General features: G+C 47.9%; 1 protein-coding gene across 1 annotated transcript in view; it reads left to right on the forward strand.

The window, feature by feature from the left end:
* scn5lab (sodium channel, voltage gated, type V-like, alpha b) overlaps positions 1–24,165 on the forward strand; it is a 367,399-nt gene that overhangs the window by 14,492 nt on the left and 328,742 nt on the right. Inside the window, exon 2 of the mRNA XM_060825166.1 lies at positions 21,671–21,991. Coding sequence (XP_060681149.1) covers positions 21,728–21,991 — 264 coding nt within the window. The 5' untranslated portion in view covers positions 21,671–21,727. The remainder of the gene's footprint in view (positions 1–21,670; positions 21,992–24,165) is intronic.

Here is a 24,165-nt window from a genome sequence, read left to right on the forward strand (position 1 = left end):
CAACTCTTCCTACGCTACATTGATGAATGCATTGGTGCCACCTCGTGATCCCACGAGGAGGTTGAGCAATTCATCAACTTCACCAACACATTCCACCCTGACCTTAAATTTACCTGGACCATCTCTGACACCTCCCTCCCTTTCCTGGACCTCTCCATCTCCATTAATGACGACCGACTTGACACTGACATTTTTTACAAACCCACCGACTCCCACAGCTACTTGGATTACACCTCTTCTCACCCTACCTCCTGCAAAAATGCCATCCCATATTCCCAATTCCTCCGCCTCCGCTTTATCTGCTCCCAGGAGGACCAGTTCTACCACAGAACACACCAGATGGCCTCTTTCTTTAGAGACTGCAATTTCCCTTCCCACGTGGTTAAAGATGCCCTCCAATGCATCTTGTCCACATCCCGCACTTCCACCCTCAGACCCCAACCCTCCAACCATAACAAGGACAGAACGCCCCTAGTGCTCACCTTCCACCTACAAACCTTCACATAAACCAAATCATCCGCCAACATTTCCACCACCTCCAAATAGACCCCACCACCAGGAATATATTTCCCTCCCCACCCCTTTCCGTCTTCCGCAAAGACCGTTCCCTCCGTGACTACCTGGTCAGGTCCACGCCCCCATACAACCCACCCTCCCACCCTGGCACCTTCCCGTGCCACCGCAGGAACTGTAAAACCTGCGCCCACACCTCCTCCCTCACCTCTATCCAAGATCCTAAAGGAGCCTTCCACATCCATCAAAGTTTTATCTGCACATCCACTAATATCATTTATTGTATCCGTTGCTCCCAATGCGGTCTCCTCTACATTGGAGAGACAGGGCGCCTCCTAGCAGAGCGCTTTAGGGAACATCTCTGGGACACCCGCACCAATCAACCACACCGCCCGTGGCCCAACGTTTCAACTCCCCCTCCCACTCTGCCAAGGACATGGAGGTCCTGGGCCTCCTTCACCGCCGCTCCCTCACCACCAGACGCCTGGAGGAAGAATGCCTCATCTTCCGCCTCGGAACACTTCAACCCCAGGGCATCAATGTAGACTTCAACAGCTTCCTCATTTCCCCTTCCCCCACCTCACCCTAGTTCCCGCTCAGCACTGTCCCCATGACTTGTCCGGACTTGTCCTACCTGCCTATCTCGTTTTCCACCTATCCACTCCACCCTCTCCTCCCTGACCTATCACCTTCAACCCCTCCCCCACTCACCTATTGTACTCTATGCTACTTTCTCCCCACCCCCACCCTCCTCTAGCTTATCTCTCCACCCTTCAGGCTCTCTGCTTGTATTCCTGATGAAGGGTTTTTGCCTGAAATGTCGATTTTGCTGCTCCTTGAATGCTGCCTGAACTGCTGTGCTCTTCCAGCACCACTAATCCAGAATCTGGTACTTATTGCCCATCCCTAAATGCCCAGAGGAGAGTTTATTACCAGTCAGGTTGCTGTGGGTCTGGAATCAGATGCAGGTCCAACCACTTATGAATGGCAGATTTCCTTCCCTCAAGTACATTAGAAATCAGTGCAGCCTTTACAATGATGGTTCCATACACACCGCTAAGCTGGCTTTTTATTCCAGAGCTTTTTTTAAATAAATTGGATTTAAATCTCACCAGCTGCTATCACATCAGCAACTGAATAGCAGAGCGGATTTGATGGGCTGAATGGTCTACATCTGCTCCTATGTGTTATAGTGGGATTTGAATCTGCATCTTAAGGTCATGATGAGCCCAGTGACATTACCACTGTGATACACGTTCACCTTGGGGAGATGGGGAGCTGTATTTTCGACTCTGCTTTGAAAACCCAGCCCTCGATTTGAGCTGAGTATGAACTGTGCTTAAAAATGCTATGAAGCGTTTTGGGCCACTGTTGGCAATTGTGCCTCAATTGTGCAGAACAATCACAACCCTTCCCTGGTGGCACTCTGCAATGGCGAGACTCTTTCTCTCTCTCTCGTTACACCAGTCGGGTTGTAGCACTACAGAATGTAATTAGTTTGGAAATGTGTTCACTTGGTCTGCCCTTCAGAAAGTGTTAGAAGCCAAGTGTCTCGAGTCTTGATGATTCATAGTTATTATAATATTCATGGCTGTCATAGTAATCAATACCATCCAAACTCGGAGCTGTAATCTATTATAATGCATTATTAATAGCGCACAACACAAAACAGGTAATCAGCCAATATCCGGCCAGAAATTAGAATTTTCATTTAACGCTTCTCAAGATAGCCCTTTGACTCTACATTCTCAGTAACTTGCCTTATGCTGCCTGGAATCTTTGATGCAGTTGCCCTGTTGACACCACAAGAAGGCACAACAACGCCTCAATGTCCTCAGGAGGCTAAGGAAATTCAGCAAGTCCATAAGGACCCGCACCAACTTCCACAGATGCAGCATCGAGAGCATCCTGCCAGGGTACATAACAGCCAGGGACAGCAGCTGCTCTGCCCAGGACCATAGGAAACTACAGAAGGTGGTACGCACAACCCACAGCCTCGCATTTCGACTTTGATCTCCAGCATCTGCAGTCCTCACTTTCTCCTGGACCATCACAGGAGCCAGCCTCCCATCCATGAACTCCATTTACACATCGTATTGCCACGGAAAGGCTGTCAACATCATCAAAGACCCCTCCCACCCCGGTAATAATCGCCTATAACCTTTTCCATCAGGCAGAAGATGCAGAAGCCTGAACACACCCACCGACAGTTGCTTCCCAGCTGTTATTAAACTGATGAATGGGCTCTCTAGCACCAGATAATACTGATCTTGCTATGTTGATTTGGCCTAGCGCATGCCGTGTGCAATGTAACCTATATCCCCCTGGCTAGGTTGTTCTGATCTGTACATCCTTGCTTATTATGATTTTCCTGTACTTCTTGTAAACAAAGCTTTTCTCTGTACTTCGGTACACAAGACAATAAATCAAATCGAATCGAATATCAATCTCTGTTTAAGGATTCTGTGCCTACGTTAAGGTTCAAAGATTGTGTCTGAGAGCAAATAATTTGGAAGTTGGTGAATTGATGTCCAGCTCCACGGTTCCCTCAGTCAAGGCAAGGGAGGTTGGTCTCCACCCCTCAACCGCTTTCAGGAAAGAAAATAGTTTACCTGCTCCTTCTCACATTCTGTTTGTGGGGTCTTGCTCTGCCAAAATAATAAAAAAGAAAATAAAAGGCATTTCTGTAGCACCTCTTCTAAAATCCTTCACAACCAATGAAGGCCATCGGCTACTGGGCCTTCTGGAGCTCCAGAAGGTGGGATGTCCTGCTACTGATGGACAGAAGGTATCCACTGATTGACTAGAATGACTGGGTTATCTTCTGAGGGAGGTGTGGACAGGCTGGGCTGGAGTGAAGAGGAACCTTGATTGAAAGTTGGCAGGGTGGACCTGGAGAGGATGCTTCCTCTTACGGACATATGCTGCTTGAGAGGTCTCACAGTTTAAAAACCAGGGTTCACCCATTTAATGGAGAGAAGAGGAGAAACCTTTTCTCACAGAGGGTCTTGAGGCTTTGGACCGCTCTTCCGTAAACTTCCTTGGACAGCACAGTGGCTCAGTGGTTAGCAGTGCTGCCTCATAGTGCCATGGACCTGGGTTTGATCCCACCCTTGGGCTACTGTCTGTGTGGAGTTTGTATATTCTCCCTGTAGCTGTATGAGTTTCCATCCACAGATGTGCAGGTTAGGTAGCTTGGCCGTGCTGAATTGTCCACAGAGGTCAGGTATATGAAGACTAGTTGGACTAACTGAGTAAATACAGGGTGAGTCTGGTTGGGTGAGTCTTCAGACAAATGGTGCGGACTCAAGGGTATGAATTGCCTATTTCCACACTGTGCAGATTTTATGAAACTTTGTCCTAAAAATATTGAAGACTTTTGTTTCTACCAGAGATAGATCGGAAGCAAATGGGGTAGGTGAGAATGTGTAGGTTATTATCTGAGGAGGCACAATTGTATAAATAGCACAGCAGGCTTGAGAGGCTGAATGGCCTCTGACTACTTCTCATTTCTAGACCCTTCTGCGCACCGTCCTTACCCCCTGCTCTATATTCCTTATTCTGTTTATGCAACAGTTTGACACATTTGTACATCTTGCAGAATGACTCCAAAACTTTGAACCAGTAAATAATACGAAAGAACATAATTTGTTCAAACCCACGCTATCATAATGATTTCTGATTGTGTACATTGTGTGAAAAGATCGTCTTCCAATACGCAGCAATACACGATATGACATGGTGTCACCATGATAATGTATTTTTCTCCTGATGTATATCTTGTGAAAAGTGCAGAATGAGAATTTGCAATCAGTTTCACAATATTTTCCTTTTACACAAAAGACAACTCTGTAAATACAAATGCAGAATTTTTATTCATACACAAAATTTATTTTCCACAGTTAATTGTTTGGGGTGTGGGCTGGTGGAGGGGGTACAGTGCTGATGGTTTGCCTGGGACATGCAATGTCCTTTTGTACATCCATAAGATCTTAAGTACATAGGAACAGAAGGAGGCCATTTGGCCCATTGGGGTCGGCTCCACTGATCAATGAAGTCATGGCTGATCTGATAATCCTCCACTCCACTTTCCTACCTTATCCCATAATCTTTGATTCCGTTGATGATTAAAAATCAGTCTGCCTCAGCCTTGAACATACCAAATGACCCAATCTCACTAGCCCTCTATGGTAAAGAAATTCACAGATTCAATCCCCACTGAGAGAAGAAATTCCTCCTTATCTCTATCTTCAATGTGTGACCTCTTATTCTGAGATTATGCTGTCTGGGCCTAGATAGCATAAGGTGAAACAAACTGTCCTACCTTCCGCTAACATTTGTCTTCCCGATGAGCCGCTGAGCTTGGATTCGAATTTATTCTGACTCATCGACAAGGACTTCAAATTCCTCTGGTCTTTCTACATTCTCCCTTGGTTTAAATAATGTTTATTTATTCCTTGATTGCATAATGTTCCTTGATTTAAATGATATTAGTGCATAGCCTCAAACTAAGAGAGAACAGATTTCGGACTAAGTTGAGGAAGAACTTCTTCACCATGAGGGCTGTGAATCTGTGGAATTCCCTGCCCAGTGAAGCAGTTGAGGCTACCTCATTGAATATTTTTAAGGCAAGGTTAGATAGATTTTTGAACAGTAAAGGAATTAAGTGTTATGGTGAGTGAGCGGGTAAATGGAGCTGAGTCCATGAAAAGATCGGCCATGATCTTATTGAATGGTGGAGTAGGCTCGATGGGCCGGATGGCCTACTCCTGTTCCTATTCCTAGAGTCATAGAGATGTACAGCACGGAAACAGACTCTTCGGTCCATCTCGTCCATGCCAACCAGATATCCCAACCCAACCTAGTCCCACCTGCCAGCACCCAGCCCATATCCCTCCAAACCCTTCCTATTCATATACCCATCCAGATGCCTTTTAAATATTGCAATTGTACCAGCCTCCACCACTTCCTCTGACAGCTCATTCCATACACATACCACCCTCTGCATGAAAACTTTGCCCCTTAGGTGTCTTTTATATCTTTCCCCTTTCAAACTAAACCTATGCCCTCTAGTTCTGGATTCCCCCATCCCAAGGAAAAGACTTTGCCGATTTACCCTATCCATGCCCCTCATAATTTTGTAAACCTCAACAAGGTCACCCCTCAGCCTCCGACGCTCCAGGGAAAACAGCCCCAGCCTGTTCACCCTCTCCCTATAGCTCAAATTCTCCAACCCTGGTAACATCCTTGTAAATCTTTTCTGAACCCTTTCAAGTTTCACAACATCTTTCCGTTAGGAAGGAGACCAGAATTGCACGCAATATTCCAACAGTGGCCTAACCAATGTCCTGTACAGCCGCAGCAGGACCTCCCAACTCCTGTACTCAATACTCTGACCAATAAAAGAAAGCATACCAAACACCTTCTTCACTATCCTATCCTACGACTCCACTTTCAAGGAGCTATGAACCTATATTCCAAGGTCTCTTTATTCAGCAACACTCCCTAGGACGTTACCATTAAGTGTATAAGTCCTGCTAAGATTTGCTTTCTCAAAATGCAGCACCTCACATTTATCTAAATTAAACTCCATCTGCCACTTCTCAGCCCAGTAGCCCATCTGATCAAGATCTTATTGTAATCTGAGACAACTTTCTTCGCTGTCCACTACACCCCCAATTTTGGTGTCATCTGCAAACTTATTAACTGTATCTGTTATGCTCACATCCAAATCATTTATATAAATGACGAAAGGTAGTGAACCCAGCACCGATCCTTGTGGCACTCCACTGGTCACAGGCCTCCAGTCTAAAAAACAACCCTCCACCACCACCTTCTGTCTTCTACCTTTGAACCAGTTCTGTATCCAAATGGCTAGTTCTCCCTGTATTCCATGAGATCTAACCTTGCTAATTAGTCTCCCATGGGGAACCTTGTCGAATGCCTTATTGAAGTCCATATAGATCACATCTACTGCTCTGTCCTCATCAATCCTCTTTGTTACTTGTTTGAAAAACTCAATCAAGTTTGTGAGACATAATTTCCCATGCACAAAGCCATGTTGACTATCCCCAATCAGTCCTTGCCTTTCCAATACATATACATCCTATCCCTCAGGATTCCCTCCAACAACTTGCCCACCACCGATGTCAGGCTCACTGGTCTATAGTTCCCTGGCTAGTCCTTACCGCCCTTCTTAAACAGTGGCACCACGTTTGCCAACCTCCAGTCTTCCAGCACCTCACCTGTGACTATTGATGATACAAATATCTCAGCAAGTGGCCCAGCAATCACTTCTCTAGCTTCCCACAGAGTTCTAGCGTACACCTGATCAGGTCCTGGGGATTTATCCACTTTTATGTGTTTCAAGACATCTAACGCTTCCTCCTCTGTCATATGGACATTTTTCAAGGTGTCACCATCTATGTCCCTACATTCTATATCTTTCATGTCCTTTTCCACAGTAAATACTGATGCAAAGTACTTGTTTAGTATCTTCCCTATCTCCTGCGGTTCCACACAAAGGCCACCTTGTTGATCTTTGAGGGGCCCTATTCTCTCCCTAGTTACCTTTTTGCCCTTAATGTATTTGTAAAAACCCTTTGGATTCTCCTTAATTCTGTTTGCTAAAGCTACCTCATGCGCCTTTTTTCCCTCCTGATTTCCCTCTTAAGTATACTCCTACTTCCTTTATACTCATCTAAGGATTCACTCGACCTACCCTGTCTATATCTGACATATGCTTCCTTCTTTTTCTTAACCAAGCCCTCAATTTCTTTACTCATCCAGCATTCCCTCCATCTATCAGGCTTATGTTCTTATGGTCAGCTCCTGGTTTTAGGGAGTGTCTTAAAGAAAGAAAGAATGGTTGAAAGGCAGGGAGGTGTCAAGAGTTACTTTCAAGACAGTAAAGTTCTGGCAAATGAACAAAAGGCTGACAGAGGTAGAGAAATGAAAATTGAGAATATGCAGGAGGTCCAAATCAAAACAGTGTGGAGGTCTCTGGAGGTTGCATGGAGATTAAGAGATAGATGGAGCTGTGGAGAGATTTGGAAATACGTTTACAGGACTTGGAGTGGGGTGGGGGGAGAGGAGTGGTGGGGAGACATGATGCAGGGGAGCAAGTACATGAGCCTCAAAGTGTTAGCCTGCAAGTGATTACGATGGCTAAGTGAATGCCATATTGTATTCCGAGAGGAACTGAGTATACGGGTCAGTTGTACAAGACACTGGTGAGATTGCATCTCAGATATTGTGTGCAGTTTGGGTCTCCTTATTGAAGGAAAGGTGTAAATGAAATTGGGGTGGCTCAGAGGAGATTGATACTGGGCAATGGGAGGCTTGTCTAGGAGGAAAGGTTGGACAGACTGGATTTGTTTACCATTGGAGTTTAGAAAAGTTAGAAGTGATTTGATTGAAATGTATAAGATCCTGAATTATCTTTACAAAGCAAATGTGGAAAGCATATTTCCCATTGTGGGTCAGTTCAGAATGAGGGGACACTAGTTTAAAATTCAGAGTTGCTGCTTCAGGGCACCGATGAGAAGATTATTTTGTCTGAGAGAATTGTGTGACATTGGAATTCTCTGTGTCAGAAGACAATGGAGGTGAATTCATTGATTGTTTTGAGGCCTAGGTAGATACTTCTTATCGGGGGTCGGTGGAATATGGGCCTGGTGCTGGCAGGTGGGACTAGTTTGGGTTGGGATACCTGCTCGAAGTGGACAGGTTGGACCGAAGGGTCTGTTTCCATGCTGTAATCTCTGTGACTCTATGACTGTATATCAGCTCCGATCTTATTGAATGGCACAGCAAGCTTGAAGGGCTGAATGGCCTACTTGTGTTTTTGATTTGTATGTTCAGCAAGTAAACAAGATCAATGAATAAACTGGCCTTGGCTCAAGTGAGGATGCACTCAGCATCGTTTTGGATGAACTGAAGCTGATTGGATGTGGGAGACCAGCCTGAGTGCATGGGAATTGTCCAACCTTGAGGTGACAACAGCGTGGATGAAGGTTTCAGCAGCGATTGTACTGAGGCTGGAAGGAGAGAAATGCTTCCATCTTGCTGAATTAGTCAACAAGCAAAAAGGTCCGAACAGAATCAAGTGTCCACATCCAGTCGACTGAGACCCAGTGTTAGCAGCGTTCGCTGTTCCTCTACTGGGTGACAAATTGACAGGCAGCTAAAAATGTCCAACTTCAATCGGTCATTTTGTGCGGAATGGATCTAAAAGAGAAAGCAGTTTGCAAGAGCACAGAGATGAGACATGACACGTTCAACGGGAGTCTGTAGCACTGGATGCAGAGTCAAGTGTTGAACGGAAGAACTTAGAATCTTTAGGAGGAAAAATAATGGCCGGCAGTGAGCAGCTATTGATCAGCAGCGTGAGGAGTTAACCCTGGGGGGTTTGTGAAGAGACATGAAAAGAAGATGATCACGGGGCTTTGGAGAAGGGGCAAAGGTTTGGGAGCAAGGCTGTACCAACGAGCCAGTGCAGGTCCATTACACCGGCTGCTGCTGCTGCTGTAGCTCTGCATGGCTGGGTTTACATGAAGGACTGTACACGGTTTTCTTTAATGTTACCCCCTCACTGGCACGCAAGGTACTCTGAATGGGTTCTTTAATGTTTCAGAAAGGAAATACAATTGAAACCAGCATGACACAACCATGTTTTGTGATTTGGTGACTTGGTGTTGTTACTGGAGGCAAATCCGGTGATTTGCTGGTTTATGGGGGGATGCAGATTGTAAGATGATTAGACATAGGGGCAGAAGGAGGCCATTCAGCCCATTGAGTCTGCTGTGCCATTTCTGCATCAACCCTGCCATGTTCCCTAAGAATTTGATATATTTCAGTAAGGTTTGCTTTCATTCTTCCAAATTCAAATGAGTACAAGCCCAACCTACTCAACCTCTCCTTATAAAACTGTCCCTCTATACCTGATAGGGCCCTCGCCAACCTTCTCTGATCTGCCTCCAATGACACTATACCTTTCCTTAAACAAGAGACTGAAACTGTTTCTGCTCTGCTCTGACAAATGCTTATATAATTTTATCAAAACCTCCCTATTTTATACTCCATTCCCTTTGAAATAAAGACCGACACCCCACTTGCCTTTCCTTTTCATTCAGGACAGGACAGGCTGTCAGTAACCGTTACAAGGTTTCTTGGTGCCACTCAAACCGTGGGTTTACGTGCAGTGAGCAAAAACCGAAAGTGCTGCAGATGCTGTAAAGGCAAAACGAAAAACAGAAATCGCTGGAAAAGCTCAGCAGGTCTGGCAATGTCTGTGGAGAGAAATCAGAATTGACTCCTCTCAGGGTCACTCCACCTGAAACATTAACTCGGATTTCTCTCCACAAATGCTGCCAGACCTGCTGAGCTTTTCCAGCAATTTCTGTTTTTGTTGAAGGGCAGTGTTTGTTTACAAGTCCTTTTCTGATAAATCTGGAAGAAAATGCTGGTCCAATGACAACTGTGTGAGCTGTTAATTGTAAAAACTAATGTCCTTTAGGGAAGGAGATCTGCGGTCCTTACCTGGTCTGGCCTACATACAGGATGGAAATTCCCGGGCTGAAATCCTGCTGCGAGGTAGTAACAAACTCACAAATGAAGCCATTTAAGAATTCACCTTTGACAGTATTTAGCCAAGCCTTATATCATGCATTACAATACATCACAGCATGGAAATCCACCTTGTAGAAAGTAGAATTGCAGGGAATGAATTTAACTGTCTGTTGGTCAGGGAGAAATCTTCACATTTTAAAAGATAACGGATAGGTTTTGCATTTGCATTTGCATATTCTCTCTCTCTCTCTCTCTCTCTCTCTCTCTCTCTCTCTCTCTCTCCATCCCTTCCTCCCTAATTAACCAAGACATTTTACAAAACCAGAAAAAAGAGTTTATATTGCCCATTCTGAGAAGGTGGTGATTATCACATTCTCCTGTAACATTGCTTGACACAGAATTACCGCTTTCCTATTGGATTACTATGTAATGTAGGGTTTGGTATGCTCTCCTTTATTGGTCAGAGTACTGAGTACAGGAGTTGGGAGGTCATGATGTGGCTGTACAGGACATTGGTTAGGCCACTGTTGGAATATTGTGTGCAGTTCTGGTGTCCTTTCAATTGGAAAGATGTTGTGAAACTTGAAAGGGTTCAGAAAAGATTTACAAGGATGTTGCCAGGGTTGGAGGGTTTGAGCTACAGGGAGAGGCTGAACAGGCTGGGGCTGTTTTCCCTGGAGCGTCGGAGGCTGAGGGGTGACCTTATAGAGGTTTATTAAATTATGAGGAGCATGGATAGGATAAATAAACAAAGTCTTTTCCCTGGGGTCAGGGAGTCCAGAACTAGAGGGCATAGGTTTAGGGTGAGAGGGGAAAGATATAAAAGAGACCTAAGGGGCAACTTTTTCACGCAAAATAAAAGAGCATGTGTATGGAATGAGCTGCCAGAGGATGTGGTGGAGGCTGGTACAATTGCAACATTTAAGAGGCATTTGGATGGGTATATGAATAGGAAGGGTTTGAAGGGATATGGGCTGGGTGAGGCTGGTGGGACTAAATTGGGTGGGATATCTGGTCAGCATGGACAAGTTGGACGGAAGGGTCTGTTTCCATGCTGTACATCTCTATGACTCTACGACTCAACAATTTCAAACAGATAAATTGCTAACTTGCAGTTACTAAGTTTCCTACGTACACATCCTCAGTCTAACATGCTGCTCTCTGGAGTCCTCATGGCCACTGGTGTCTTCCTGCTCCTTGGCTCATGAAGAGAGCAGTAACACAAGACTGATGGACTCCGTCCCCTCCAATTGATTTTACTTCTGCTTGGACATCTGAGGCCTTTGCACAGCAGTGACTTCCAGAACCAGACCCCAGCACTGGGCTCCCAATTACCTTGCGCCGATCCTTAGAACGTTGGCTTTGAGCTTAGAGGGAACATTAGCAATGAGCTGACATCTTTAACCATACAATGGAGGTTCTCCTCACTGTGCTGTTAGTGAGGGAGCTCCAGGATTTTCACTCAGCAACAATGAAGGAACAGGAGTATATACTCACTGGTAATCCAGGAACCCAGGCTAATGTTCTGGGGACATATGTTCGAATCCCACTGTGGCAGAGGGTGAAATGTGAATTCAATTTTAAAAGTTTGCAATAAAATGCTGGTATAACGATGACAGTGTAACTTGTTAATTGTTGTAAAAACCCATCTGGGGTTCACTAATGTCCTTTAGGGAAGGAATCTGCCATCCTTACCTGGTCTGGCCTACATGTGACTCCGGACCCACAGCGATGTGGTTGACTCTTAATTTCCTTAAGGGATGGACAATAAATGCCAGCCTAGCCAGTGACACCCTCATCCCGTGAATGAATAAAATAAAACAGCACGGAAACACAATCTTCTGTCCCACCTGTCCATGCCGACCATAATCCCAGACTAAATTGACCTCACCTGCCTGCAAACGGTCCATATCCCTGCAAACCTTTCCTATTCACAAACTTATTCAAATGCCTTTGAAATATTGTAACTGTACACACATCCACCAGTTTATTCCACACACAGCCCACTCTCTGTGTAAGAAAGCTTCCCCTCATGTCCTTTTTCAAACATGCTCCTCTCACCTTAAAAATATGCCCCCCCCCCCCAGTTTTGAACTCCCCCTTCCTGGGGAAAAGACCCTTGTCATTCACCTTGTCTCTGCCCCTCCTGATTTTATCAACCCCAATGAGGTCATCAGTCAACCTCCGACACTCCAGGAGAGCAAGTCTCAGTCTATCTTTATATCTCAAACTCTCCATTCCTCGTAACATCCTGGTAAATCCTACTGGATTACCAGGCTATTAGACAGAGGCAGCTGGTGGTGGTTTAACCAGAGGGTCACTGTGTCTCAGGCAAGGGGAGAGATTGAGAGTGAGACTCCTCTGCGGAGTGAGGACTGGATATTTGTAGATGCTTGTCCTGCCAGTGGGGAACGGACCAGTTACTTGAGTCTAGTGTCCAATATAGAAGCTTGTCCGCCATTGTAGAGACCCTACTACGGAGCAATATCTCAGTGGAAATGGCAGGAAAGTGGATGCGAGGTGTGTCGGACCAGCCATGATCCTATTGAATGGTGCAGCAGGCTCGAGGGGCTGAGTGGCCTCCTGCTTATGGTTATCCAGTCGGGTGGTGTGCAGAATCTGTTCCGTCTCTTACTTGTACCAATGGAACCCAATCTGTTTGCACTTCCAAACGTTGGCTGATTATCTGCAGCACTGGGAATTGCTGCTGGAGACTCCTTGCCACTTGCTAAATGGCAATCTGTTCATACCACGATTGCTCACTTAAAGGAGGCAGTCGAACAAGGATTTAGCACCGTGCACGTCCGCAATCGCCAGGAAAGTAAAACAAAGAACTGCTGGAAATCCGAAATGCAACCAGAAATCGCTGGAGTAACCCAGCAATCTGTGGGGAGAGAGAGAGAGAGAGAGAGTTAACGTTATAGATCCAGTGACTGAATGAAAATGTTAACTCTGTTTTGTCTCCATGGATGCTGCCAGACCCGCTGGGTTTCACCAGTGATTTCTGTTAACATGTTCATAAAAACCAGCTCTAATTAAGTTCAAAGATGAAGTCTTGCCACTTGCAGTCCCTTTTCATGACGAAGGACACAATGAACTCAATGACTTATTTCTTTCTCTCAATAACCAAGAATGTAAAGTTTTTTTTTCAATTATGTGCTTTGCAAAGATCTTACAAGTCATTGGGACAGAGTGAAATGTTCCCTAGGGTCACAAGTCTGTGTGCGTGGGTTTCTTAGTCATCATTCCCAGTACGGGACTGAGGGACTGCTGCACTGTCAGAGCACTGAGGGAGTGCTGCACTGTCACAGGCACTGAGGGAGAGTTGCACTGTCAGAGGGACTGAGGGAGTGCTGCACTGAGGCACAGGGGGAGGGCTGCACTGTCAGAGGGACTGAGGGAGTGCTGCACTGCCAGAGGGACTGAGGGAGTGCTGCACTGAGGGACTGAGGGAGTGCTGCATTGTCAGAGGGACTGAGGTTGTTCTGCACTGTTTGGAGTCATTGGAGGAGTGCTGCACTGTCAGAAGGACTGAGGGAGTGCTGCAGTGAGGCAGTGAGGTAGTTCTGCACTGTCAGAGGGACTGAGGGAGTGCTGCACTGTCAGAGGGACTGAGGGAGAGCTGCACTGTCAGAGGGACTGAGGGAGTGCTGCACTGTCAGAGGGACTGAGGGAGTGCTGAACAGAGGCACTGAGGGAGTTCTGCACTGAGCGACTGAGGGAGTGCCACACTGTCAGAGGGACTGAGGGAGTGCTGAACAGAGGCACTGAGGGAGTTCTGCACTGAGCGACTGAGGGAGTGCCACACTGTCAGAGGGACTGAGGGAGTGCAGCACTATCTGAGGGACTGCTGCAATGAGGCACTGAGGGAGTGCTGCACTGTAAGAGGGACTGAGGGAGTGCTGCAGTGAGGCACTGAGGGTGCGCTGCACTGGGGGACTGAGGGAGTGCCACACTGTCAGAGGGACTGAGGGAGTGCTGAACAGAGGCACTGAGGGAGTGCTGCACTGGGGGACTGAGGGAGTGCCACACTGTCAGAGGGACTGAGAGAGTGCTGCACTGTCAGTGGCACTGAGGGAGTGCTGCACTGTCAGAGGGACTGAGGGAGTGCTGCACTGTCAGAGGCACTGAGGGAGTGCTGAACAGAGGCACTGAGGGAGTTCTGCACTGAGCGACTGAGGGAGTGCCACACTGTCAGAGGGACTGAGGGAGTGCTGAACAGAGGCACTGAAGGAGTTCTGCACTGAGCGACTGAGGGAGTGCTGCACTGTAAGAGGGACTGAGGGAGTGCTGCAGTGAGGCACTGAGGGTGCGCTGCACTGGGGGACTGAGGGAGTGCCACACTGTCAGAGGGACTGAGGGAGTGCTGAACAGAGGCACTGAGGGAGTGCTGCACTGGGGGACTGAGGGAGTGCCACACTGTCAGAGGGACTGAGAGAGTGCTGCACTGTCAGTGGCACTGAGGGAGTGCTGCACTGTCAGAGGGACTGAGGGAGTGCTGCACTGTCAGAGGGACTGAGGGAGTGCTGCAGTGAGGCACTGAGGGTGCGCTGCACTGTCAGAGGGACTGAGGGAGTGCTGCACTGTCAGAGGGACTGAGGGAGTGCTGCAGTGAGGCACTGAGGGTGCGCTGCACTGTCAGAGGGACTGAGGGAGTGCTGCACTGTCAGAGGCACTGAGGAAGTGCTGTACTGAGGCACTGAGGGACTGAGGGAGTGCTGCACTGTCAGAGGCACAGAGGGAGTGCTGTACTGTCAGAGGGACTGAGGGAGAACTGCACTGTCAGCGGCACTGAGGGAGAGCTACACGGTCAGATGGACTGAGGGAATGTTGCACAGTCAGAGGCACTGAGGGAGTGCTGCACTGTCAGAGAGACTGAGGGACTGCTGCAATGAGGCACTGAGGGAGTGCTGCACTGTCAGAGGGACCGAGGGTGTGCTGCACTGTCAGAGGCACTGAGGGAGTGCTGCACTGTCAGAGGCACTGAGGGAGTGCTGCACTGTCAGAATGACTGAGGGAGTGCTGCACTGTCAGAGGCACTGAGGGAGTGCTGCTTTGTCAGAGGGACTGAGGGAGTGCTGCACTGAGGCACTGAGGGACTGCTGCACTGTCAGAGAGACTGAGGGAGTGCTGCACTGTCAGAGGCACTGAGGGAGTGCTGCACTGGGGGACTGAGGGAGTGCCACACTGTCAGAGGGACTGAGAGAGTGCTGCACTGTCAGTGGCACTGAGGGAGTGCTGCACTGTCAGAGGGACTGAGGGAGTGCTGCACTGTCAGAGGCACTGAGGGAGTGCTGAACAGAGGCACTGAGGGAGTTCTGCACTGAGCGACTGAGGGAGTGCCACACTGTCAGAGGGACTGAGGGAGTGCTGAACAGAGGCACTGAAGGAGTTCTGCACTGAGCGACTGAGGGAGTGCTGCACTGTAAGAGGGACTGAGGGAGTGCTGCAGTGAGGCACTGAGGGTGCGCTGCACTGGGGGACTGAGGGAGTGCCACACTGTCAGAGGGACTGAGGGAGTGCTGAACAGAGGCACTGAGGGAGTGCTGCACTGGGGGACTGAGGGAGTGCCACACTGTCAGAGGGACTGAGAGAGTGCTGCACTGTCAGTGGCACTGAGGGAGTGCTGCACTGTCAGAGGGACTGAGGGAGTGCTGCACTGTCAGAGGGACTGAGGGAGTGCTGCAGTGAGGCACTGAGGGTGCGCTGCACTGTCAGAGGGACTGAGGGAGTGCTGCACTGTCAGAGGGACTGAGGGAGTGCTGCAGTGAGGCACTGAGGGTGCGCTGCACTGTCAGAGGGACTGAGGGAGTGCTGCACTGTCAGAGGCACTGAGGAAGTGCTGTACTGAGGCACTGAGGGACTGAGGGAGTGCTGCACTGTCAGAGGCACAGAGGGAGTGCTGTACTGTCAGAGGGACTGAGGGAGAACTGCACTGTCAGCGGCACTGAGGGAGAGCTACACGGTCAGATGGACTGAGGGAATGTTGCACAGTCAGAGGCACTGAGGGAGTGCTGCACTGTCAGAGAGACTGAGGGACTGCTGCAATGAGGCACTGAGGGAGTGCTGCACTGTCAGAGGGACCGAGGGTGTGCTGCACTGTCAGAGGCACTGAGGGAGTGCTGCACTGTCAGAGGCACTGAGGGAGTGCTGCACTGTCAGAATGACTGAGGGAGTGCTGCACTGTCAGAGGCACTGAGGGAGTGCTGCTTTGTCAGAGGGACTGAGGGAGTGCTGCACTGAGGCACTGAGGGACTGCTGCACTGTCAGAGAGACTGAGGGAGTGCTGCACTGTCAGAGGCACTGAGGGAGTGCTGCAATGAGGCATTGAGCGATTGCTGCACTGTCTGAGGGACTGAGAGAGTGCTGCACTGTCAGAGGGGCTGAGGGAGTGCTGCACTGTCAGAGGGGCTGAGGGAGTGCTGCACTGTTAGAGGGACTGAGGGAGTGCTGCACTGTCAGAGGGACTGAGGGAGTGCTGCACTGTCAGAGGGACTGAGGGAGTGCTGCACTGTTAGAGGGACTGAGGGAGTGCTGCACTGTCTGAGGGACTGAGGGAGTGCTGCACTGTCTGAGGGACTGAGGGAGTGCTGCAGTGAGGCACTGAGGGTGCTCTGCACTGTCAGAGGGACTGAGGGAGTGCTGCACTGTCAGAGGCAATGTGGGAGTGCTGCACTGAGAGAGGCACTGAGGAAGTGCTGTACTGAGGCACTGAGGGATTGAGGGAGTGCTGCACTGTCAGAGGCACAGAGGGAGTGCTGCTCTGTCAGAGGGACTGAGGGAGTGCTGCACTGTCAGAGGGACTGAGGGAGTGCTGCTCTGTCAGAGGGACTGAGGGAGTGCTGCACTGTCAGAGGCACTGACTCCTTCAATTGAGACCTAAAACCAGAAGTGGTGTAGATGAGGTGAATGAGAAAGATCTTTTTCCTAGTGTAGAGCATTGGGGTCAAAACTAGAGGGTGTATCTTTTAAGTAGTGAGGGGAAATATGTATAAAGGGGCATACGGGGCAACTGTTTTAACTCAGAGAATGGATCGTGTGTGGAATAAGCTTCCAGAGGAAGTGGGATGCAGGTACAGTCACCATTTAAAAGACATTTAAATAAACACACGAATAGGAAAGGTTTGTTGGGGGAGATTGGGCTCAGCACAGGCAAGTGGGACTAGTTTAGTTTGGGATTATGGTTGACATGGACTATTTCCGTGCTGTATGACTGTGTGCCTCTATGATACCCCGCTCCCCCCCAACTGAGCAGGGGAGCTGGTCCATTGATGCCAGGGAAATGTTGGCACCTGCTGAACCTGGGCCCAAGGGTAACACCAAATCTGTCAATGGGCTGCTGGTTTCCACGGGAACCTGCCTTGTGGGAGGGGGAGGGACTGTGTTGGAGATCCACGTGAGCCAATCCAATTTGGCCCACCCTCCGTCTGCTTTCCCCCCTGCACCCCAAACCCCCTTCAACTCCACAGCATTCAGCCCACTGTGTTCGAGAGAATATGTAGGTCCGGCTGCCTTTTAGTATGCGTGGGTGAGGAAAGAGAGCTCATCAAACACAACGTGTACCATTTGCTTTAAAAAAGACTTGCACTGCCTTTCTTTTAGACCAATGTTTCCTTTCGCGGAATGTGTGGGCCTCAGGCTGTCCGGAGCACCCCATTTGTATTCACGCTCATTTGCCTGTCACATGCAGAAAAGACCTACAAGGATGTTGCCAGGCCTGGAGGGTTAGAGCTGTAGGGATGGGCTGAATAGGCTGGAGCTGTTTTCCCTGGAGTGTTGAAGGCTGGGGGCTGACCTTATAGAGGTTTATAAAATCATGCGGGGCATGGATAGAGTGATTGACAAGGTTTTTTTCCCCCTGGGCTGAGAGAGTCCAGAATTATGAGCATAGGTTTAAGGTGAGAGGGGAAAGACTTAAAAGGGACCTAAGGGGCAACTTTTTCACACAGAGGCTGGTACATGTGTATGGAATGAGCTGCCAGAGGAAGTGGTGGAGGCTGGTACAATAATAATATTTAAAAGGCATTTGGATGGGTATATGAATAGGAAGGGTTTGGAGGGATATGGGTCAAGTGGTGGCAAATGGGACTGGATTGGGTTGGGATACCTGCTCAGCATGGATGAGATGGACCGAAGGGTCTGTTTCCGTGCTGCACATCTCTGAGACTCTATGACCCTACGAACATGCTTCAATTGACTACGAGAAAACTTATGCCCTTTCACCTGAAACCCTGCCCATGGGAATATCGCCCAATCTGGAATAGTATAGTATTCTCGGATGTAGAGTCACATACCACGAAAACAGACTGTTTGGTTCAACTTGTCCAAGCTGACCAGATATTCTAAATTAATCTAGTCCCATTTACCAGCACTTGGCCCATATCTCTCTAAACCCTTCCTATTCATTTACCCATCCAGATGTCTTTTAAGTGCTGTAATTGTACTAGCCTCCACCACTTCCTCTGGCAGCTCATTCCATACACACACCACCTATACCCTAGGTCCCTTTATATCTTTCCCCTCTCTCTCTCTAAACCTATGCCCTCTAGTTCTGGACTCCCCCACCCCAGGGAAAAATACCTATCCATGCCCCTCATGATTTTATAAATCTCTATAAAGGTTCTATAAAATCTCTATAAATGTCTATAAATCCCTCAGCCTCCAACATTCCAGGGAATATAGGATCAGCCCATTCAGCCTCTCCCTATAGCTTAAACCCTACAACTCTGGCAACATTTTTGTAGATCTTTTCTGAACTCTTTAAAGTTCAACAATATCTTTCCTGTAGCAGGGATACCAGAAATGAATGCAATATTCCAAAAGTGGCCTGACCAATGTCCTGTAAAGGTGCAACATGACCTTCCCAACTCCTATATGCACTGATGAATAAAGGCAAATGTACCATACACCTTCTTCACTATCCTATCTACCTGCGACTCCACTTTCAAGGAGCTATGAGCCTGCGCCCCAAGGTCTCTTTGTTCAACAACACTCCCCACGACCTTTTCAATAGACAATAGACAATAGGTGTAGGAGTAGGCCATTCTGCTTTTCGAGCCCGCACCACCATTCAATATGATCATGGCTGATCATCCTTAATCAGTATCCTGTTCCTGCCTTTTCTCCATAACCCTTGATTCCGCTATCCTTGAGAGCTCTATCCAACTCTTTCTTAAATGAATCCAGAGAATGGGCCTCCACTGCCCTCTGGGGCAGAGCATTCCACACAGCCACCACTCTCTGGGTGAAGAAGTTTCTCCTTATCTCTGTCCTAAATGGTCTACCCCGTATTTTTAAGCTGTATCCTCTGGTTCGGCACTCGCCCATCAGCGGGAACATGTTTCTTGCCTCCAGAGTGTCCAATCCTTTAATAATCTTATATGTCTCAATCAGATCCCCTCTCAGTCTTCTAAACTCAAGGGTATACAAGCCCAGTCGCTTCAGTCTTTCAGTGTAAGGTAATCCTGCCATTCCAGGAATTGACCTTGTGAACCTAGGCTGCACTCCCTCAATAGCTAGAATGTCTTTCCTCAAATTTGGGGACCAGAACTGCACACAGTACTCCAGGTGTGGTCTAACCAGGGCCATGTACAGCTGCAGAAAAACCTCTTTGCTTCTATACTCAATCCCCTTTGTTATGAAGGCCAGCATGCTATTAGTCTTCTTCCCTACCTGCTGTACCGCATGCTTACCTTCATTGACTGGTGTACAAGAACACCCAGGTCTCTCTGTACTGCCCCTTTACCTAAATTGATTCCATTTAGGTAGTAATCTGCCTTCCTGTTCTTGTCACCAAAGTGGATAACCATACATTTAACCACACTAAACTGCATCTATCATGCATCTGACCACTCACCTAACTTGACCAGGTCACCCTATAATCTCCTAACATCCTCATCACATTTCACCCTGCCACACAGCTTAGTATCATCAGCAAATTTGCTAATGTTATTACTAATACCATCTTCTATATCATTAACATATATTGCAAAAAGCTGCGGTCCCAGCACGATTCCCTGCGGTACCCCACTGGTCACCGCCTGCCATTCCGAAATGGAGCCATTTATCACTACTCTTTGTTTCCTGTCAGCCAACCAACTTTCAATCCAAGTTAGTACTTTACCCCAATACCATGCGCCCTAATTTTACTCACTAACCTCCTATGTGGGGCTTCATCAAAAGCTTTCTGAAAGTCCAGGTACACCACATCTTCTGGAATTTCCTCATCCATCTTCAGAGTTACATCCTCAAAAAATTCCAGAAGATTAGTCAAGCATGATTTCCCCTTCATAAATCCATGCTGACTCTGACCTATCCTTTTACTATTATCCAGATGTGTCGTAATTTCATCCTTTATAATGGACTCCAGCATTGTTCCCACCACTGAGGTCAGACTAACTGGTCTATAATTTCCTGCTTTCTCTCTCCCACCTTTCTTAAAAAGTGGTACAACATTAGCCACCCTCCAATCCTCAGGAACTGATCCCAAATCTATCGAACTCTGGAAAATAATCATCAACGCATCCACGATTTCCCGAGCCACCCCCTTCAGTACCCTGGGAAGTAGACCATCAGACCCCGGAGACTTATCAACCTTCAGACCTAACAGTCTCTCCAACATTAAATCCTGGCAAATACAGATTCCCTTAAGTTCAGGTCCTTCAGCCACTGTTACCTCTGGGAGATTGCTTGTGTCTTCCCCAGTGAACACAGATCTGAAGTACCAATTCAATTCTTCTGCCATTTCTTTGTTCCCCGTAATATATTCTCCTGTTTCTGTCTTCAAGGGCCCAATTTTAGTCTTAACATTTTTTCCCCTTTCACATACCTAAAAAAACTTTTACTATCCTCCTTTATATCATTGGCCAGTTTACCTTCGTACCTCATTTTTTCTCTGCGTATTTCCTTCTTAGTAATCCTCTGTTGTACTTTAAAAGCTTCCCAGTCCTCCATTTTCCCACTTATCTTTGCTATGTTATACTTTTTCTCTTTTAACTTTATATGTTTCTTAACTTCCCTCGTCAGCCTCGTCATTAAATTAGATTAGATTAGAGTAGATTACTTACAGTGTGGAAACAGGCCCTTCGGTCCAACAAGTCCACACCGACCCGCCGAAGCGCAACCCACCCATACCCCTACATTTACCCCTTACCTGACACTACGGGCAATTTAGCACGGCCAATTCACCTGACCCGCACATCTTTGGACTGTGGGAGGAAACCGGAGCAACCGGAGGAAACCCACACAGACACGGGGAGAACGTGCAAACTCCACACAGTCAGTCGCCTGAGGCGGGAATTGAACCCGGGTCTCTGGCGCTGTGAGGCAGCAGTGCTAACTGTGCCGCCCTAATGTATAACTCTTGCCCTGAATGGTGCCATGTTTCTGGCAAGCCCAAATTTCCTTGTCCGAACACCTCCGACATGGGATGGAGCGAGGGTGGGAGGTAAAGATTCTAACCTCAGGACAATGTGGTCCTCACACGTTGAATGATCTCAATCTCAATGTGGATGTTTGCACATGGCGTGAACGCCTTACCTTGTTCACTGACACTTTCTCTTTTTCTGTTTGCCTTTGCTCTGTGCAGTCAACCATTTCCATTACTGGGGAGTAAAAACTAGTCAAGAAGCTGCAGGATGAAAAGATGGCGCTCCTGTTCGTACCGTCAGGTCCCCACTGCTTGCGCCGGTTCACTCGCGAATCCCTGGCTGCTATTGAGAGGCGGATCGCTGAGGAACAGGCAAACAGCACACGGAAAGAACACAAGGAGGAGGGTGAGGAGGAAAAGCCCATTCCTCACGTTGACCTGGAAGCAGGCAAGCAGCTCCCACTCATCTACGGCGATGTCCCCTCAGAGCTCATTGGCCAGCCTTTGGAGGATATCGACTGCTTCTACAACAACAGGAAGGTAGGTTGCAACAGGGCAAGGAAATCAAACCACAAGGCATCCCGGTGACATGGTGTCAGCCACTGGAATTTACAGGCAAGATTAGAGTGGTGCTGGAAAAGCACAGCAGGTCAGGCAGCATCTGAGGAGCAGGAAAATCGACATTTCATCCATGCCTGATGAAGGGCTCCTGCCTGAAACGTTGATTTTCCTGCTCCTCGGATGCTGCCTGACCTGCTGTGCTTTTCCAGCACCACTCTAACCTAGACTCTACTCTCCAGCATCTGCAGTACCCACTTTCGCCCAGTGGAGTTTACAGCAGGGAGTGGCTGAGGGAGTGAGGCAATGGCCTAGTGGCATCATCGCTAGACTCTTAATCCAGAGACGATATGTGTGATGCTGGAAAAGCACAGCCGGTCAGGGAGCATCCCAGGAGCAGGAGAGTCAACATTTGGAGCATTCCTGATGAAGAATTTATGCTCGAAACGTCGATTCTCCTGCTCCTCAGATGCTGCCTGACCTGCTGTGCTTTTCCAGCGCCACACTCCCAACTCTGATCTCCAGCATCTGCAGTGCTCAACAATCTCCAATTAATCCAGAGACCCAGGCAATATTCTGGGCTTCAAATCCCCCCAAATGCAGATGGTGGAACTTGAATTCAATAAATATCTGGAATTAAGAGTCTAATGATGACCATGAATCCACTGTCCATCGTTGGGAAACAAAATACCTATCTGGTTCACTAATGTCCTTTAGGGAAGGAATCTACCATCCTTACCTGGTCTGGTCTATGTATGACTCCAGGTCTGTGGCAATGTGTTCGACTCTTAACTGCCCTCGGGGGCAATTAGGGATGTGTAATAAATGCTGGCCTAGCCAGCAATGCCCACATCCCGCAAATGAGTGAAGAACAAGTGAGTTTTCCACAGGGAGAGCCTATGGGGTCTAGTACCACTTGCCTTTTCATACACACATGACGATAAAGAACAGACCCTGGTGAGAACTTGCACAGTTCTGTCCAATGATATGCCAGATCCTTCCAAAGGAAAGAGACTATATCGTTCAAGAATGTTCTAGAACTGCTTGGCAAAGCTGTTCTACACCTGCCAGAAACAACCATCAACATTAAGTGACGCACTATTGGCTACAATCTAGCTCCTTCTATCAGCTATGGATTGAGATTCAGTGCAGACGGGCTCAGGATCGAGAATGAATCATATAAATGGGATAAAAAGGGTCTTTTTCAGGATGGCAGCCAGTGACGAGTGGAGTTCCTCAGGGGTCAGTGTTGGGACCACTACTATTCACGTTATACATTAACGATCTGGATGAAGGAACTGGAGGCATCGTTGCTAAGTTTGCAGATGACACAAAGGTCAGTGGAGGGACAGGTGGTGTTCAGGAAGCAGGGGCGGGGGGGATGCGCAGGCACTTGGACAGGCTAGGAGAATAGGCAAAGTAGAGTCAGATGGGATACAGTGTGGGAAAGTGTGAGGTTATGAACTATGGTAGGAAGAATAGAGGTTTAGTCAATTTTCTAAATGGGGAAAAGCTTCAGAAATCTGAAGTACAAAAGGCCTTGCGAGTCCTAGCTCAGGATTCTCTTAAGGTCAATATGAAGGTTTAGTTGGCAGTTAGAAAGGCAAATGCAATGTTAGAAATTATTTTAAGAGGGCTGGAATACAATGTACTACTGAGACTGTATAAGGCTCTGGTTAGACTGCATTTGGAAAGAACCATTTTGGGCCCTATGACTAAGGAAGGATGTGCTGGCATTGGAGAGGTTCCAGAGGAGATTCCTGGGGATGAAGGGCTTGTTATAGAGGACTCTGGGTCTGTACTCAATGGAGTTTAGAAGGATGAGTGGGGGGGTGGGGGCCGGGGGATATGATTGAAACTTACAGAATACCGTGAGGCCTGGATAGAGTGGACATGGAGAAGATGTTTCCACGAGTAGGAGAGACTAGGACCCGAGGGCACAGCCTCAGAGTGAAGAGGCAATCCTTTTGAACTGAGATAAGGGGGAATTTCTTCAGCAGGGGGGTGGTGACTCTATGGAACTAATTGCTGCAGCGGGTTGGAGGCCAAGTCATTGCGTCCACTTAAGACAGAGATAGACAGATTCTTGATTGGTAAGGGGATCAAGGGTTCCAGGGAGAAGGCAGTAGAATGGGGTGGAGAAACAATTGAATGTG

The sequence above is a fragment of the Hemiscyllium ocellatum genome, chromosome 5 (genome assembly GCF_020745735.1).
Source record: "Hemiscyllium ocellatum isolate sHemOce1 chromosome 5, sHemOce1.pat.X.cur, whole genome shotgun sequence".
Taxonomy (NCBI): domain Eukaryota; kingdom Metazoa; phylum Chordata; class Chondrichthyes; order Orectolobiformes; family Hemiscylliidae; genus Hemiscyllium; species Hemiscyllium ocellatum.